The 19,095-nt window shown below is 49.0% G+C and overlaps 1 protein-coding gene across 4 annotated transcripts; it reads right to left on the bottom strand.

The window, feature by feature from the left end:
• Nucleotides 1–3,883: 3,883 nt before the first annotated feature.
• On the bottom strand, nt 3,884–16,689 carry WAS (WASP actin nucleation promoting factor). 4 transcript variants are annotated; one of them, XM_045538051.1, is made up of 14 exons: nt 16,513–16,689; nt 13,304–13,434; nt 11,411–11,458; nt 10,958–11,098; nt 9,449–9,535; nt 9,247–9,349; nt 9,090–9,131; nt 8,943–8,996; nt 7,386–7,560; nt 6,340–6,382; nt 5,985–6,138; nt 5,374–5,786; nt 5,010–5,124; nt 3,884–4,076 (listed from the first exon to the last, which is right to left on the bottom strand). In XM_045538051.1, the coding sequence occupies exons 3-14, from the start codon at nt 11,429–11,431 to the stop codon at nt 4,021–4,023; spliced, it is 1,404 nt and encodes a 467-aa protein (XP_045394007.1). In that variant the 5' UTR covers nt 11,432–11,458; nt 13,304–13,434; nt 16,513–16,689; the 3' UTR covers nt 3,884–4,020. The 4 variants fall into 4 exon arrangements, with proteins under 4 accessions (XP_045394007.1, XP_045394004.1, XP_045394006.1 ...); XM_045538048.1 differs by having other exon boundaries at nt 11,411–11,576; nt 16,513–16,688; XM_045538050.1 differs by lacking the exon at nt 13,304–13,434.
• Nucleotides 16,690–19,095: the final 2,406 nt, after the last annotated feature.

The following is a 19,095-nucleotide window of genomic DNA, read 5'->3' as shown; positions in this document are numbered from 1 at the left end:
GTCTCATCTCTACTCTTTACTAAATTGTGTGACCTTCAGCAGTTTCTTTATCTGTAAAACCTCGGATAGGTGGCCTTGGGGTGTGTGTCTTCTGCTCATCTGGAAATTGAATCTTTCTGTACTAGCACCATTTCAGGAGACCTCAAAAGTAAGAGGCTGTCCTGTTAGTACTGTGTCCCACTTCCAGCCGTTTGTCTGTTCATTCAGCATTAATTTAATGCCTACTGTATATACTGTCTTGCCCGATGCTGGAGCCAATACAAGGTTTTATCTATTGCAAGCTGCACAGGTTTGACCTATTTTAATGTAAACCTCATTTTGGATTGTAACATACATAAAGACACAGACACAGAAGAGTAAACAGACCAGGGGTGAACAGTGTAACGAGTTCTCACGAGCAAACATACATGTGGTAAGAAACAACATTACCAGCCAGGGCTCCAGAAGCATTTCATTTTTTAGCATCTACGCAATCAGCCTGCGTCTTACAAGTACTGGTGAGTCATCATTTAAATGGCATCAGTTTTTTGTCTTCTTAGTGATACATAAAATAATGGTGCGTTTTATAATCAGTGGTGACTCAGGGTTAGCGAAATCCAGTTATAAAAACAAAATAGCAACGATAACAGCAGGTAACATTTCTAGAAGCCTAGGAGGAGCCAGACACTTTGCAGATGTCATCTACTTTAATTCTTGCCACAGCCCTGTGAGGTGAGGATTTTTAGCCTCATTTTAAAGACTGAGGGAACTGAGGCCCAGAGTGGTCAGGCAGCTGCTCACAGTCCATTCTTTTACCCGAAGTCTGTGCCTGCTCTAGCCAGCGCTCGTGGGGATTCAGGGCTTGCTTGATGGAAGGTCTTTCCCAGGACAAAGCCTGGCGGAGGGGTCCCAGAACACTGGATTTATAGGGTTTTTGTGGGGGACTGGGAGCAGGGATAAGTGATGCCAATGGGCCCTTTCTACACTCAGTGCCTGCCTGGGGACCTGGCTGGGGTGGGAACAGGTGGGGAGTGGAGTGGGAGGTGAAGAAAAATGAATTAAAGGGAACCTGAGACTCCTTTCTTTTGTAGCTGGTGGGGGGGTGGAATTCCCTCTTCCACAGGGGATTCTTAAGGGGAAAAGCCAGCTCCCATCCCCACACCTCCTCCCTCACTGCTGCTCCTACCTCCTCACTCGTTTCTTCCCCCAACACACCCCATTCCCTCCACGTTCAGAACTTCTTCTACTGGTCTTTTGCAGAAGGAAGAAGCCAGCCCTCTCTCTTTCTCCCCTCTCTCCTCCTCCTTCTCCTCTTCTAAAGATAGGATATCTGAGATCTTGAATCCACCAGATTTCAGAAATGGAAAGGGACGGGGACCTCAATTCTAGGTTTTGATGTGCAGGAGTTTCTAATTACTCCCTTGGATGCGGGGAGTTAGCTATGCTCCCAGCAAAAGTTCGGGTCCCTCAGACAGGGGTCGTCGCAAAGGATGAAAAAATAGTAGGAAACAAAAATAAAAACAATACACAGAGCCAAAGATATAGTTTATAAAGTAAAGATTTATGAAGATAGACAAAGCAGGGTGCCCGGAAGATTTTTCGGTTGCCAAGGGTAACGGGATTTACATAATGATAGGTAGTTTGGTTTAGGGTCAAAGTCTTCTAAAAGGCTACTACAGATCCCTTAACTAACTCTATCTAGGTGAACAATGAGTTATAAAATCTTCTTAGGGCAAACTTCTAAGTTTTATGATAAGGCTATTACTTCAGCAAAATCGGAGACATCTTGGCTCTGGTTATTGTGTATTAGAACAGAGATTTCTTCGGAAGTCAACATGAGCTGTCTCTTATGCTATTTACTTTAACCACAAGGTTCCGTCTGGGCCCCATCGGGCAGCATATCTTATGATCAGCTTGCATCTCCGGCAGCCTGTCCCAAGGCAAGACCTGCTTTGTCTTTCAAAGCAGGTGAGAAAGCAGCTGCTACTGACCATTGAGACGCCTTCCTGTGGCGAGGCAGCTTTTGATATGCGAATTAACATGTTTACATTTTCCTTTAGGGCAAGACTCCTGAAAGCATTTCTGTCTCTAAAAATATATGGGGCATTTCTATAAATCAATATTTCTTAGGGTCAACACTTAGAAAAAGCTTTAAACGCCAGGAACAGTTTTGAGTTACTCCTTTGTTTCTGGGGGAGCAAGTCCTGGGGGAGGAGGAGAGGTGACCTGGTGGGATCCCAGTTGGACATCAGTGACCCCTGTTGTACACATGAAGAAACCAAGTCTCAGAGGTGAGGCATCTTGCCCGAGTTCTAGAGCAGGCCTATCTCATTATTTATTTATTTATTTTGAGACAGAGTCTCACTCTGTTGCCCAGGCTAGAGTGAGTGCCGTGGCGCCAGCCTCGCTCACAGCAACCTCAAACTCCTGGGCTCAAGCGATCCTCTTGCCTCAGCCTCCTGAGTAGCTGGGACTACAGGCATGAGCCACCATGCCTGGCTAATTTTTTCTATATATATTTTTAGCTGTCCAAATCATTTCTTTCTATTTTTAGTAGAGACAGGGTCTCGCTCTTGCTCAGGCTGGTCTCGAACTCCTGAGCTCAAACAATCTGCCCGCTTTGGCCTCCCATAGTGCTGGGATTACAGGCGTGAGCCACCACGCCTGGCCGCTATCTCATTATTAACTCTGCCTCTTCTGTTGCAATTGGCTGGTGCTTGGTTTACACTGAGAACAGGGCAGAGCTAAATTTTATAATTGAGAGGGGGACCCTCCTATCAGGATCCTTACGTGTGATTTTTTGTGTGCACGGAGAGTGTGGAGGTGTGGTCATTGGGTATGCTCTTGATCTAGTACTGTGTTGATTGAACAATTTTTAAACAAATAATTGAATACATAAATGACTAAATGGTTCGCCCACTCATTCACTACACCCAGCCTCACACCAAGCTTTTTCTCACCTTTGCACTGGCTGTTCCCTCTGCCTGGAATGCCTTTCCCCCAAATATTCACCTGGCAGACCCTTCTCTCTCCTTAGATATGGCACAACCATCGCCTCCTCCAAGTAGCCTTCCCTGACCGCTCCATCTGAATGTTGTTTCCTCTGTGTCTCTGCCTCAGCACTCATAGCACTTATGATCTATAGCCATCTTTTACTTGGATTTGATTTCTTGTTTCCTATCTGCTCCCCTAGAATGTTGATTCTACCCCATGAGGGCAGGAATTTTTGTCTGGTTTTTTCCACTGCTTGATCCCCAGCCCCTAAAATGGTACGTGGCCATAAATGTTTATGAAAAGACAGAAGGGCAGAAGGAAACAAAGAAACACGGGCGAAATGACTATATACATGTAATGCTAAGTAAATAAAATGGGATAAGTGAATAAAAGGGACTTTGAGGGAAAGAGACCCGAAGTTCCCACATTTGGAAAGTAAGCAAACTGAGATGTAGAGACAAAAAGACAATTCTTTTATTTTTGTTTAAAAATCCTTGAGTGATGAGAACTGAGAACTTTTGTATAAAAAGGGAACTGGGTATTGCTAGGGTGAGTGTGGGGACCAGGCAGGGATAACAGCATTGGAAGGGTTGATGGGGAAGAAACAGGGCTTGGGGGCCGGGCACAGTAGCTCACGCCTGTAATCCTAGCACTCTAGGAGGCCTAGGCGGGAGGATTGCTTGAGGTCAGGAGTTCGAGACCAGCCTGAGCAAGAGTGAGACCCCGTCTCTACTAAAAATAGAAAAAAAAGTAGCCAGGCAACTAAAAATAGAAAAAATTAGCCGGGCATGGTGGCGCATGCCTGTAGTCCCAGCTACTTGGGAGGCTGAGGCAGGAGGATCGCTTGAGCCCAGGAGTTGGAGGTTGCTGTGAGCTAGGCTGATGCCACGGTGCTCTACCCAAGGTGACAGAGTGACACTCTGTCTCCATTAAAAAAAAAAGAAAGAGAGAAACAGGGCTTGGGGCCCTGGAAGCAGAGAGCAGAGGGTGGCCCAGAGCAGATGGAATGGGAGCTGTGGCCGGTGGGCAGGAGCACGGGGTGGCAACTCAGTCATCCCATTCATCATCCTCTTCCTCATCGCCGGCCTGGTCCTCCCCTTCGTCTGCAAGAAGAGAAAGATGTGGGGTGGGACTCAGGCTGGGCAGCGTGAGGGGTTCCTAGGACCTGGGAGGTGAGGACATGGCCCTGGGGGGCTGAGGTCTCCAGCTAGAGGAGGGAGGGTTAGGGTTTCCATTTAAGACTAGAGAGATTATAGTCAGGGTCTGGGTTCTAGTTGGAGTTGAGGTTAATATTGTCAAAAATCTGGTTATATTGTCCCACAAAGGGTTAATGTTAATCTGTTTGTCACTTAATGGGACAAATTTAAACATTATTAGCAAAGGTGGGGTAATTTATTATTGTTTCATGGCTGGTTAATGCTAATATTGTTGACATAATGGGGTTAATGGTAGTAATATCACTGTCAAAAGATGAGGTCCGTATAATATTATCATACAGTGGATTCATGTTAATCTCATGGATATTTTGTGGTTAATGTTAATATTATTGTGAAATCTGGAATTAATTATATTATTGTCACATAATAGGCTGAGATTAATATTATCCTCATATAATGGGTTAATGACAATATTATTGATACATTAGGAAATTAATATTAACATAATTATAAAAAGATTGGGTTAGTTATAATGTTATTATCACATAATGAGTTATAGTTAACAGTATTGTCAAAGTTGGGATTCTTTGCAATATTGTCATCACAGTAGGCTAATGTTAATAGCACTGAACATATGGGATTAATGTTAATTTTGTGAACACAGCCTGGCATTACTGTTACTGTCAAAGATACAGTTAATTATATTATTGTTACATAGTGACAATGGTGACATTGTCAAAAGGGAATGATACAAGATTCATGTAATACTGTCATCAACAGATGGGGCTAATGTCACTACTGATGGTGACTGCTGGGGTTGTTTTCAGGCCAGTGCTAGCCATGGAAACCAGGCTCGCAGTCCTGGTGGGATCGGCTCACCCGAGGAGTGGATGGCTCTGCTTCTCTTCTGCATCACGTGCATCAGGGCCCCCACGAGCCCCTCCGAGCTCTGGGGTGGCGGCTGCGGCGCTGAGCTGTCTAGGGACCCAGGGGTCTGCACAAGGAGGGTTCAGCACGGAGGGCTCAGGGCCTGGGAGAGGAGCATTTCTCCCCTCCTCATCTCCATTATTTCTCCTCCCACACACTCCAAGCCCCTTTGAGGTTTTCCAACCTCCCAACCCTATCACTGAACCCCCAAAGCCTGGTACCCCAATCAGTCCCAGCATTAGCCCCCCAATATCCTGACTTGTACAGAACACCCCAGAATCCCACAGCCCCAATCCTCCATCCTGCCCATCCTCACCTTGTTCAGCTGAATTCCCTGCCGGATTTGATCCAAAAGTGCCCCCCGACCCCCACCAGAGGCCATGCCCCCCCCAGGCACCAAAGCAGGTGGGGGTGGGGGAGGGACTGGCCCATCCCCTGAGCTGGGTGGTGGTGGTGGTGGTGGCGGAGGGGGGGGTGGCAGGGCCGGGCCCCCAGCCCCAGGAGGCGGAGGAGGAGGAGGTGGTCCAGAACGTCCAGTGGCTGGAGGGGGTGGTGGTGGAGGGCCCCCTCGGCCTGGGGGTGGGGGTCCCCGGGGTGTTGGTGGGGGTGGAGCACCCCCCAAAGGTACAGGGGGCAGTGGACCAGAACGACCCTTGTTACCCCCCACAATAGGGGGCCGTGGGGGCTGGTTCCCTCCTCGGGATGGCGGTGGGGGCGGTGGAAGCGGATCTGTGGGGGCAAAATAACACACAGCTGTGATTACTATTTTCTTCTGAGCCTCAGTTTTGCTCATTCGTACAATGGGTACCCCAACTCCTGATTCAGGCAGTATAGGCATTCCCATGAGGACTGAGTGACTTCAGTGTATCTCTTAGGTATCGGCTGCCAGGGCTGGAGAAGAAGGGGATGTACGGAAGTGGGGCTCACCCTGGCGCCTCATCTCCTGTCGCACAGCCTCCAGCCCACCCTGGTCCTCAATGAAGTCGTAGATAAGTTTGGAGGTCTCAGCATCGGTGAGCTGGGCCTCGCTGATTCCCGCCCTGGAGAACAGACTCCGCAGATCCGGGTCGAGGTTGTTCACCTGCTCAGAAGGAAAAGGCCAGGGCAGGGGTAAAAGAATAAAGTGAGGAGGGAAAGGACATGGATTAATATTGGTTCCATCCCAGTGAGAGATGTGAGAGGGATGTGGGAAGGGTGGGATCTGGGGGTGGACTCTGAGCAGTGGTCTCTAGAAGGGTGTGGGTGGGTTGAGTAGGGTCCAGGAGACTTTGGAATTACTCACGTCAAATCCATTCTGGGGGTCCCACCCCACATGGCTGACATGTCTGGGGGAGATGAGAAGACTACAGTGAAGCCCCACTGCCCTTTTCCCTCCCTTCCTAGTGAAGCCCTTTGCCCTCTCCTGCCCAGAGGGACTCTGAGGGGCCAGAATTAATGAATGAGTGAATGAGTACAAGCAGGAGTTATGGGATTAGAAGGAGTCCATAGTTTGTGGTGCTGATCTGTCCACTCATCCATCCATCTACCATCCATCTATGAAGAAGTGGGTGGATCCCATAAACCACTCATTCATTTGTCTGCCTATCCATTTACATTCATCTGTTGGACCCCTGATCTCTCCGTACATCTTTCTCTCCAACCATCTGCCCACATGCACGTGTATTTGTTTACCCATCTGCCCACCAATCTGTCCTCACATACATTTGTCTATCCACCCATCCATCTACCCATGTGTCCACCTTTTTCCATCCACTCATTTTTCTACCCATTCAATCACACAATTCAGTTCACTTATCCATTGAACTGTCCTTTCATCCACCTGTCTGTCTACCTATCCATCCCCATCCAGCTTGTCTGCAAACCAATCAGCCTGCCTATCAATCTGTCCACATGCTCATCCACTCACCCATCCGTCTACACACCCACTTCCCATAGACCCATCCACCTGTCCGTCCAACCACTTAGCCATACATTCTTCAACCCATTCACTCATTTATTCATCTATCCATTTATCTATCCATCCACCCACCCACCCCCTCCCCAACCACCCCACTTCGGGTGGGACTAGGGTGAGGCAAGTGAGATGCCTAGGGTATAAAATTTAAGGAGGCACTCACTCTCAGAGTCATGAATAACAGTGGCACGACCCCCAGAGTGACTACTTTCTTAAATTTTGCACCCTAGGTGCCTTATTTACCTCTCCCTAGTCCCAGCCCTGCACCCACCCACCTATCCATCTGCCCATCCTTCCATCCACTCAGCTGTCCACCTGTTCATATGTCCCTCCACCCCCAGGGATCTGTGCGCCCACTGGGGAAAGGTTCTTACTTGAATCCACAGGGTGCACCAATATCAGCCTTGCTAATCTTCTTCTTCCCTGAACGTTTCTTATCAGCTGGGCCAGGTCCAGGTGCTGGGAGTCCTCGGTATCGTGAACTTGTGATGTCAGGGTTCTGGATGTCCACTGTCACCAGCCCCAGGGCCAGTGGGCCAGCTGGTGTACCTGTGGGGAAAATAGGGTGGTTGGACCACTGTTCCACTTACCTACCAACCAAAGCATACTGGCAAGAAATGGGAAGACTGTTGGGGGGAGTGTGTGTGTGTGTGTGTGTGTGTGTGTGTGTGTGTGTGTGTGTGTGTGTGTGTGTGTGTGAGAGAGAGAGAGAGAGAGAGAGAGAGAGAGAGAGAGAGAGAGAGAGAGAGAGAGAGAGAGATGGTCATGGAGGCAGTGGGTGAGGAGTTCAAGTAGGATCTATGGAGAAGTGGGTGGATCACACAAACCATTCACACGTTCACTGATTCATCCATTTATTCATTCACTCATCCTTACCACTTAAGTTTTTTGTTTGTTTGTTTTGTTTTTGTTTTTTGAGACAGGGTCTTGCTCTGTCACCTAGAGTACAGTGCTGTCATCATAGCTCACAGCAACCTCAAACTCCTGGGCTCAAGGAATCCTCCTGCCTGGGCCTCCTAACATGCTAGGATTACAGGTGTGAGCCACCACACCCAGCTCCACTTAAGTATTTTTATATTTATTTATTTATTTATGTATTTATTTATTTTTTGAGACAGAGTCTCACTCTGTTGCCCAGGCTAGAGTGCCGTGGCATCAGCCTAGCTCACAGCAACCTCAAACTCCTGGGCTCAAGCGATCCTCCTGCCTCAGCCTCCCGAGTAGCTGGGACTACAGGCATGCGCCACCATGCCCAGCTAATTTTTTTTCTATATATGTTTAGTTGTCCAGCTAATTTCTTTCTATTTTTTTAGTAGAGACAGGTTCTTGCTCTTGCTCAGGCTGGTCTCAAACTCCTGAGCTCAAATAATCCACCTGCCTCGGCCTCCCAGAGTGCTAGGATTACAGGCCTGAGCCACCTCACCCGGCCTTCACTTAAGTATTAACTCATTCATTCACTGACTCATTGACTAATTAATTTGTTAAATTATTCATTTACTCAATCATTCACTCAATCACTGCTGTCATTTATTTACTGTTCATTCACTCATTCATTCACTCAATCATCCATCTATCCACATATCATTCACCTATACATCTATATTCCCATCTATGTATCATACATCTATTTATGCTTTCATCCTCCCATCAATTCAACCCCCATTTAGCCATCTATCTACCACCAGTCCCTCCACATGTCCATGCACCTGCTCATCCATCCACATACCCATCCTTCTACCTATCCATTCACCCAATTATCCATCTATAAACTCATCCATCTGCCCATCCATCCACCCATGCACCCATCTACCCCTCCACCTGGCCATCCACCCACCCATTCACCCACTTACGTACCCACCCAACTACTCATCCATCCACCCACTGCCCCCACATTCGTTCAGCCAGAGGCACAGGAAAGAATCAGTACTCACCCCCTTGGTCTCCACTTGGGTGTGGGGGCAGGGGCGGGAGCCCTCCTCTTCTCTCTGGGAAGATGGAGTGTGTAGAGAGCTATCACAACCTGCCACAGGTTTCTGGGCTAGCCCCTTACTACTTAGTACTTGCACTAGAGAACTCACCTTCATTGGCTGGTGCTGGTGGTGGGGGTAGCTGGCGTCTGTCTGTGGAGAGATAGCAGGTGGACTGGGAGCTGGAACCATGAGAGGGGGCTTTTCTAGCTCCCCACCCTTGCACTCACCTCTGCCCAACTTCCTTTCTTCCCCTAAGCCTCCTCACCTCCACTTTGCCTCTGATTCCTTTTTTGTATCTTCTCCTGCACCAGGGCCCGGAAGGCCTGGGCCTCGCCCTCGTCTGCAAAGTTCAGCCCTGCTTGGCAGTCCTGCACATGCCTTGGGGTCAGCAGCCTTCCAGGCCCCCCATGCTTTCCCATCTCCTCCCCACACCCCAACTGAGGCCCAGGGGTTGGTTAGTCACTTACATCTCCAGCGAAGGTGTGGAAGAAGGGGGTGGGAGTAGAGTAGACCAGCTGTGAGTACAGCTCCTGTTCCCAGAGCAGCCGGCCAGCCTGGAGAGGTGCAGGGTAGGAGACATGCTGGCACTAAGGCATGCCCTGGATGGCAGGCCTTTGTTATCTGGGCAGGGAGCATGGTGTCCCGATCTGGGGTCTCAGGGTCTGATTTGGAGATTTTCAGCTCAGCATCAGAGTTGGGGTATAGGTTATCAGATGCGGAGGGTTGGGGTATAATCTGGGAGTCAGCTACTTTTGTGAAAGGTTTGGATTTGGGGTTCAGGGCCCTAGATGTGGGACTTGGGGGAGTGAATTTGAGAATGTAGGACTCCAGTCCTAGGAAACTGAGGCTCATTCATAGACTCAATCTTGTACCCACTCCCACTTCATGGCAGGTAGGCTTTTAGTATTTAGGAGTTGGGGTTCAGACATACAGACTTGGGAGTTTTGAGAGGAGTCCAGCTAAGGTATATGTAAATTTGGGGTCTGTAGAACAGAGTATGGGTTTAGGAGTTTGGTCAATATCTGATGGCCTTGGGATCTTGAAGTTTTGCTGGGTCCATCTTTATGGGTTTAGAAGGATGAATATGGGGTTTAAGCCGTGAAAATTCAGGTTGGGGATTTATGGAACAGATTTTTTGCATAGGAACTATGTCACTATTTGAGTGTTCAGGAGTTTTAATGGGAATTCTGGGGTCCATGCTGTGAGTTTAAAAGGACAGATTTGGACTTCAAGACTCAGTGTAGGCCGGGCGAGGTGGCTCACGCCTGTAATCCTAGCACTCTGGGAGGCCGAGGCAGGCGGATAGTTTGAGCTCAGGAGTTCGAGACCTGCCTGAGCAAGAGCGAGACCCCGTCTCTACTAAAAATAGAAAGAAATTATATGGACAGCTAAAAATATATAGAGAAAAATTAGCTGGGCATGGTGGCGCATGCCTGAAGTCCCAGCTACTCGGGAGGCTGAGGCAGGAGGATCACTTGAACCCAGGAGTTTGAGGTTGCTGTGAGCTAGGCTGACGCCACAGCACTCTAGGCCGGGCAACAGAGTGAGACTCTGTCTCAAAAAAAAAAAAAAAAAGACTCAATGTAATACTCAGGTTTGGGATTTGGGGAACAGATTTATGACTTAAGAGCTAGGCAAACATTGGGGTTCAGGAGTTTTGATGGGGGATTCCTGGGATGAAAAGTGTTGAGTTTAGAATAGGATCAGGCATAAATATAGTACTCAATTTTTGGATTTGTAGAATAGATTAGGCTTAGGAGGTGAGCTAACATTTGAGGGTTGAGAGATCTTGATATGGAGACTCCTGGGTTAGCACTGTAGACTTAGAACGGCCAACCAGAATTTGGGATCTTGACAGGGCTTTTGTTCTGGGCCTCAGGGGTTCACTGATCTGGTCCCAGGGCTCAGGGCCGCAGACACAGATCTGGGTTTGCAGGTTGAGAACTGGCTTGCGAGTCCGGGGGTGGGGTGGTCACCTGAAGGCTGTAAAGGCGGATGAAGTAGGACTTCTGGGGGTTATCCTTGACGAAGCACACAGCCCCACAATGCTCCTTGGTCCAGTGCTCAGCTCCAGGGGGCAGCGCCAGGTACAGCTGAACAACTGCGGTGGCCAGGGTCTGGGAGAGGAGAGCAAGGGTCAGTGGAGTCTGGTTAGGGATAGCCAGAGGGTCTTGGAGCCAGACCTGGTCCTTCCTTCCTCATGGCTGTCATGCGCATGAAGGAAGAGCTGCAGCCAGAGGCAATTGAGATTTTCCCGGGATGGGTGGCCGATGATGAGTGGATTCTAGGAGAGGAGATGATGGAGAGGGACAGGAGGAGGGGGAGGAAAGAGCAGGAGAAGGGAAGGATGGGGAAGATGAGGAGGGAGGAGGAGGAGGAAGAAGAGGAAAGGAAGGGAGACAGGGAGGGCCAGGAGATCCCCAGCTCACCCAACATTTTCGTCCAAGCATGTCGAAGAGCCGCTGGTTCTCGTGGTCCTGGAGGAGGGTGGAGGGTATGTTCTGCTGAGCCGCGGGTCCTCCCCGGACCCCGGGCCTGCCTCCCATAGGGCCGCCACTCATGGTGCTTTCTGCCCTTGTCCTCTCCAGCTAGGCTCTGGGTGCAGGGTAAGAAGAGGAACTTCCGCAGTGAGCAAGGGAACAGGAAGTGCAAAAAAACCACAAGGGAAACAAGTCCTCTGGGGGGCCCCTCGGTGGGCCTGACCTCCTCCTCCCTAGGACAGGCTTTGCCTCCTCCCTTAGATTGGGACCCTCTTAAGCCTTTTGACTGGTTAGACCCATCTCTTTGACTAGCTCAGGTTGTCTTCCTCCTTTCTTACTCTCTGGGACCCATCTCCCTCTGGCTGGCTGTGAGAGCCCAGCCATCTGCACACCTCTGAGTGGCTCCCTGCGGGGCAGGGAGGAGCCATGGGGCAGGGCCGACTCCTTCCTACCTAGAGCACCCAGTTAGCCTGAGGGCGAGGACCAAGACCCTAGTCCTGAAGTCTTCCTTTTCATTACACAGCGAGCCCCGGATCCCACCCCTATCCTGAGGCGCAGACATTGCCAGCAACGCATGTACCCTGGCTCACTTCCCCATCCCTCACCCTTGCCTCTCTGCAGCTCCCAAATTACTTTCTGCTTGTTACCCTCTTTTTTAAAGAAAGGAACTTTATAACATATAAGAATACCTAAACACCTAAACATCATCTTCTTTAATTTTTGTTGTTTGTGAACTTTTTAAATGTACATAATCTTAGGCGACTTGTTTTTCCCCACTGGAGATTCTACTATTATCTTAACACTCACATAGCACTTAATGCGTGTGCCAGGCACTGTCCCCTATACATTTAAAATCCTTTAAATCATTTCAATCCTCACAACAGCCTGTGGGATAGACACTATCACCATGTCTGTTTTACAGATGAGGGAACTGAGGCACGGAGTGGTTAAATGATTTGCCCAGTCGTCCCGGCAAGCACGGCAGGGAGGCTGGGTCCCAGTGCACGCATGCGTCCCTCTGCTCCAGGCCTTTGCTCTCGGCTGTTGCTACGATTTGTATTTGCCTAGAGCAGTGGTTGTTCATTTCCACTGCTGTGTAGTAGTCCGTGGTGTGCGTGTGCAACCCGTGCATCCATATTCTCCTGGTAACAGGCTTTTGGGTTCTTTCTGGTTCTTGCTGTTGGGAGCAACGCTGCACTGTTCACTCCTGTACACATCTGGTCCACATAGGCAATGAATCGGTGGGTTGTAGGCTTTATACCTCTAACTTTTCCAGATAATGTCACACTGTTTCCCCAAGTGAATGCTAGCTCAGTCCCCATACCTCCCTGGACCTCAGGTTTCCCATCCATGAGGCAGGCCGTTTGGGAACATGCAGCTCCCAAACACAGGGACAGCAGTTTGGGGGAGCTGAGCAGGTCTGGGATGTGACATTCCCAGGTACCTGAAAGGGGAAAGCGCATCTCCAGGTGAGACCAGTCCTGCATGGAGACCTCCGTGGCTCCCCACACCTGCAGGTCCAAAGCCTCTCCCTGAGCCTAGGCTCAAAGCCCCTTCTGGTGTGGCGGTTCCAACCTCCCTCCCTCCTCTCCCCCTCACAACTCAGCTCCGGGCTCCTCCAACCTGTCGATTAGGGCGGGCCCCAACTTGGCCTTAAAAAGCCGTTGCATTCATTCACTTAACACTGCTCATTGAGCACTCACTGTGTGCCAAGCAGATCTCCAGTATCTGGCACAAACGAGACAATAAATGTGTATTGAAGGAATGAATAAGGGATTCATAATGAGAGCCAATCTGACCTAGTGTCTTCTGAGATTTTTCTAAGTGGCTTACATTTCTTACCTCACATTCCCAGGCAACCCCATGAGGTGAGCACCACTGCTATCCCCATTGCTCCGATGGGGAAGCTGAGGCCCCGAGAAGCCTGGGTAACTTGCCGCAGGTCACACAGCTTGTGAGTGGTGGAGTCCACCCTGTGGGGTGCCACATGGGGGTCAAGAAAAAAAATTATGTTCTTCTCTAAATAAAAAAACCTAAGGCAGATTTTTGTTCTTTTAGTCCCTAACAGGAGTTTTCCCACTATGGAATACAGTGATTTCTCAAGCTTTTTTTTGAGATGGGGTCTCACTGCACAGGCTGGACTCCTCCCACCTCAGCCTCCTAAATAGCTGGGATTACAGGTATGAGCCACCGCACCCCACTCTTTTATTTATCATTTCATATCATCCATATTAATGGATTGCTCTGTTGATCTGCATCAACAATCTGGAGCTAGTTTATTTTACTTTTATGTGTCCCCATCAACTCTTCTGCTCTGGATGTCAGCACGCAGTGAGCTGATGGCCTTGAAGATAATTTGTTCTCCTGGGCTTTGCAATAGACTTAGAAACAAAAACAGGAATCTTAATCCAGCTTTTCTGGTTGCTCTCGGCAGGAGAGTTGGTCTAATACAAATCAGTCCACAAGGCTGGAAACAGAAGTGTCTGTTTACTTCCTAGTAATAGAGTGAACACCAGGAGCCCCCAAGAACCAGGACAGACACAATAACTTACACCCCCCACGCTCCCCTATCACCTGCCCCTCCAACCCGCTGGGGGCAACCAGATGGTGAATCATTTCCTGTTTACATCTTGTGCTTATTTTGCTTCATGTTGGGAAGCTATTGTCGACCAGATCCTGCTCTCCAGGTCACATGCCCTGAGTAGTAATAAGACATGGGGCGTCTTCCACACCCGTCACCACTGACTGAGTCCACAGAGGAGACCTAGCCATGGGGAGGGTACAACTGCTGTTCTTTAAAACCAAACAGGCCAAGATGGCAAAATTTACATTGCTATACCATCCTTCTTCCCTCACCTTTCTGCCCCTCCTGGCCCTCCGTACCCGACTGAAGGGCTTCCTGGGACAGGCCCGACCTAAGGAAGCATCGTTTCCCAACTTCAGACCCATTGTTCCCTTTTAATAAGAAACATTTTGGGAGGCTGGGTGTGGTGGCTCACACCTGTAATCCTAGCACTCTGGGAGGCCAAGGTGGGCAGATCACTTGAGCTCAGGAGTTCAAGACCCGCCTGAGCAAGAACAAGCCCCTGTCTCTACTAAAAACAGAAAAGAAAATTAGCTGGGCATGGTGGCGCATGCCTGTAGTCCCAGCTACTCGGGAGGCTGAGGCAGGAAGATTGCCTGAGCCCAGGAGTTTGAGGTTGCAGTGAGCTATGATGACACCACTACACCCTAGCCAGGACCACAGAGTGAGACTCTTATCTCAAAACAAACAAACAAAAAAAAAGCCAGAAAAAAATTTTGGGAGGCCTCCTTGTACCACCCTGAAATGACATTCATGTATATTACAAGTCTTGGTGGTGTGGGGCTGTGCCCCAGCACCAGGCCTCTGCCCATTCGATGCTTAAGCACCCCTATCATTGGGACAACCAAAATCTGCCTACCAGGAATTCCAAAAACGTACCCCCAGAGCAGGCAGGAACAGGACCCATATCTGTCTTGTTCAGTGCAGAATCCCCACCACTAGCCCAAGACCCTGCATGCAGTAAGCAAATAAATGCATAGTATGGAAATCTGTGCTGTGATTAATCGGCCTCTCTTAACTGCCCCTGCCTGGGAACAGGGGAAGAAAAACACCCCCTCTCCCACAGAGGGATGTACACCTGTAGAGGCTAAAGCAACTCTATCTTGAATGCTGATCTGCCATGTAAACTTCTGATTAACCTCTGTTCCAGGAATGCTTCTAGATTTCTACTTTATCTACTGTTACCATAAATCCTGCCCTTAGGCAGATTCACACAGCATTCTTGCCTTTCCCTGAGGGGTTGACTTCAATTGCCCTACCAATTCTTTCCCTATGGTACATAAACCCTGGGGAGGGGAGCCGTAAGTGCAGGAGGATCCACCAGACTATCTCTCTTGTGGCCATCTGGGACATGGCTTCTGTTCATAAGTCCCTATTAAATGTTTTTGTTTTGTTTTTTTTTTTTCTGAGAAACTGGATGTTAACCTCCTTCTTTGGCCTCTCAGCTTCCTTGGCCTTTGGGGGTAGGACTGCATAGACCTGCCCACCGTGGAACAACGCTGTTCACTGATGCTGTGGGCAAATGGGTGCTCACAGTCCTGGTGGGGATGGGGTGAGAACAGGGTGAGCAGAGAAAGCAGACATCTGTAGGGACACGAATGGAGCAGTGGAGACCACAGAGTCTGGAGCTGCACAGCCTGCCTCTGGCGCTGGCCCTGGCACTTCTCAGCTGGGCACCTCTGGGCAACCTCTCAGGGCCTCAGTTCTCTCATCCATACAGGGAAGATGGAGGTAGTAGTTAAGGTTGTTGTGAAGACTTAGATTCATGGAAAGTGATTAGAACAGAGGTTAACGCATGTTATAATTATGCATTATTGTTGTTTTTATGAAATAGCTGAATAACATGGATAAATAAACTATCATCCCCTTGGCCTAGTATTCCCCCCCTCCCTCCTCCATCAGACTTTCAGGTCCCACCACCGGTGGATGGTCAGAGACCTAGAATACACTCCCTTTCTTTCCTCTCCCCTGCAGCAAAGCCCCTCTGAGGTCCACTCTGGGGGCTCAGCCACACCCCTCCAGGGCTGTGACACGCTCCTGGGGCCCTCCCTGCCAACCTTGGAGGGCCGACCCACCACATTTCCCACCTATTCTCCCCACCCCCGCCTGCACAGGAAAACACTGCCCAGCCAGGCCCAACCTCGGACCAGCCAGGGAACCAGAGGTCCCCTCCTAGTCCCTACATTGCCACCACCAACTCTTCCTGGTGGGGGCTCCCTACCTCCCTGCACCTCAGTCTGCCTAACCCCAGGAGTGTCCACCCCCCAATGTGTGTGCCCCTATAATTCTAGGGGTGACTAAACCCCTGTCTACGGTCCCAGGAAGGCCCATTCCCCAGTCCTGGTGTCCCCATAATTGACAAGGACGCAGGCTGGAATGGACCACAACGGGCGGGGGAGGAACGCACAAATGGAACAGTCCACCCAGGGTTGTACCAACAGGGAGGGGCGGCCATCTTGCAACGTACCATTTTGTTTGTGGAGGAGGAATGCCGGAGGAGCCTCATCGCTGCACGGGGACCGGCCTGCTCGTCCCGGTTCCCTCCTCCAGACTCCCACCCGCCTCGGGCGGCTCGTACTCTCTGGCCGGCCCTCGGACGCTCTCACGTCCGCCATGTTAACCTCTCTCCCCCCCTCGATTCCTTAATTTGAACCAGCTCTCCCGCACCCGTGCAGGCAATTGGCTCGAAGACCGGCCGGCGAGGCCTCCGATTGGTCGATGACTGACTTCTGGTCCCACCTCTTCCCGGAAGCCGCGCGGGCCTCGGAATGACATAGCCCCGCCTCCGCTCCCGCACGCCGGGCTCCCATTGGTCGCTGCTCTGGGCCATGCGCAGTGGATCCCAGCCCTGTGTCCAGCTCCGCCGAAGCCCGGCTTTGGGATTTTCGGATGGTGGTTCCGATACCGCCTCGATGTGTCAGATTTTTCGCCTTGAAGGGGTGCTTACTGTTGTGGGTTAGTGAGGTCACACACCAGGGCTTGGCGCCTGGTGCGGTGGGCGCTTCCACTGGAACCTTCGTAGCGAACCTAGCAGGGTTTTCCTGCCTGTGCCCATTCGTTCTTGCTTCCATTTATTCTCTAATTTTTCACACTGAAAAATGTTGCTTTGAGTTTGGATCAGCTGGAGTAGGACAGGCACAGTGGGCGTCTGGTCTTCCTGTACCGTGCGTCACAGAGTGAGCGGCCTGTGGTCGCTGGATACAGTATCCTAAAGTTACGTGAATTTTACATCTTCTGACAAACAGGTCCAAAGTTTACAGCGGCTCGAAAGCCCTAAGTGGCGGGGCCTTTGACGAAGCGCGTGAAAGGGGATAAACACTTTCTCCGGTTTTCTGTGCACAAAGTGACGGTTTGGGAGCATTAGGCCTGGTCAGTTGGGGCAAGATTGCTGCGATTGACACCTGTTATTTAGTACACGTCGCTGGTGAGGTAGCCACTTACCTCTTCTGAAGGTTGAAAGTTTTACATTTTACATATGTAAATTAAAATAGAAGTATATATTACATGCATCATAGAAGTGTATATCGACATGTATAAATACATGGTATAAATACATGATTCACGGGGATATAAGTATAGATGGAGCAATGGGGCCCCAGTTCACTGCCTTGGGGGTCAGTCACATGCTGGAGGGGAGAGATCTGTTGATCATTTAACTTGGTGCCCAAAATTTTAGGAAGCCTGAGCCCTGAGGCCCCTGCCTTCACCAGGTAGGGCAAATTTCCCTTAATTACCCTGGAAACTCCAAGTCTATGCCCAGTGCTGCCTCCTCTGCTGAAAACACAAGCCAGCCTTTGAATCAGCTCTGGTCCTAAGGAAGAGTGTTATTTTAAGTGTGTGTGTGTGTGTAGGGAATGGGGGTACTGGGTAGAGCACATCAAAGGTTCAGTTACAGCATGGGCACTTTGTCATCACTGAATGTTTCTGAGGGTGGCTGGCTTTGTAACATACTCCATCAGGGGCCATAAGAGCTGAGGAGTGTGTTGTTTTTGTCTGGGATCTTGCCCTAATGGTTATAGTATGGTATAACCAAACATAGAATAAACTATATAATCTCTTTTCGAGAAACACACCCAAAAGAAGAACAATAAAGACAGGAGTTTACAAAGAAAATAACTTTTTTTATTTCAGTATATTACGGGGGTACAAATGTTTAGGTTACATATATTGCCCTTGCCCCTCATGAGTCAGAGCTTGAAGCATGTCCATCCCCCAGACTGTGCACACTGCACCCATTAGGTGTGAATACACCCATCCCCTCCTCTCCCCTCCCTCCTGCCTGACACCCGATGAATGTTACCACTTTATGTGCACTTAAGCGTTGGTCAGTTGTCAGTTAATACCAATTTGATGGTGATACAAAGAAAATCTTAAGCTTTAAAAGAATAAAATGCTTAAAAAAACCCACCCATCCTCCAATAAATACACTTGTCTTACAAGTCTGTAGTCCTTTAAATTATGAGAGTTTCATCACCATCATGAACCCAATTTTAGACCTTCATTACAGGCATCTTGAAGAGAAAAAGGGTTTATTTTTTGGTGGGGGCCAGGGAGAAGCTACATTTGGCAACTTATGGGAAAACACAATGTGTATGTTTATAATCTTAAGATCAATGGAGTTTTCAGAAAATTAGGTGTTAAATATATGCGCATGCATAGTGTTAGCATAGCATGTGTGAGGGATATAAGTTGCTCAAGGACGCTTTAAAAAGGTATGTACTGTCAACGATGGTCTTTTAAAAATCAAAGCAAAATCTTTTAAAGATATTTTCCCACTTTTTTGTTTTCTTTGATTTATGACTGAAAATATTTTTCAATGTTTGAAAATATTCTTTCAAACCTTTTTTTCTGATTAATTAGTAATAGTCTTATCAAAGATAGAAGAACTTATTGTGTAAAATTTGAATTATAAAAGAATTATAGCAATTCAGGGTATTTGGCAATGAGTGAGGCTGGGTACCAAACAGAATTTCTCCTCCCTCCATAACACTGAATATCTTCTTGTATTCCTGAACAGCCTAGTGCTTTGGGTTTCACAAAGAATAAAAAT

The sequence above is a fragment of the Lemur catta genome, chromosome X (assembly GCF_020740605.2).
Source record: "Lemur catta isolate mLemCat1 chromosome X, mLemCat1.pri, whole genome shotgun sequence".
In the NCBI taxonomy this organism is placed as follows: Eukaryota; Metazoa; Chordata; class Mammalia; order Primates; family Lemuridae; genus Lemur; species Lemur catta.
Note: the sequence above shows the minus strand (reverse complement) of the source record. Positions and strands in the feature narration are given on the sequence as shown.

Excerpts from the sequence above, each read along its gene's own strand:
- WAS (XM_045538048.1), bottom strand. The coding sequence starts at position 11,542 with ATGAGTGGCGGCCCTATGGGAGGCAGGCCCGGGGTCCGGGGAGGACCC. Across the intron at positions 9,350-9,448 it reads TCCACACCTTCGCTGGAGAT|GACTGCCAAGCAGGGCTGAA; the intron begins GTAAGTGACTAA and ends AGGCATGTGCAG. Across the intron at positions 7,561-8,942 it reads CCCAAGTGGAGACCAAGGGG|GTACACCAGCTGGCCCACTG; the intron begins GTGAGTACTGAT and ends TTTTCCCCACAG.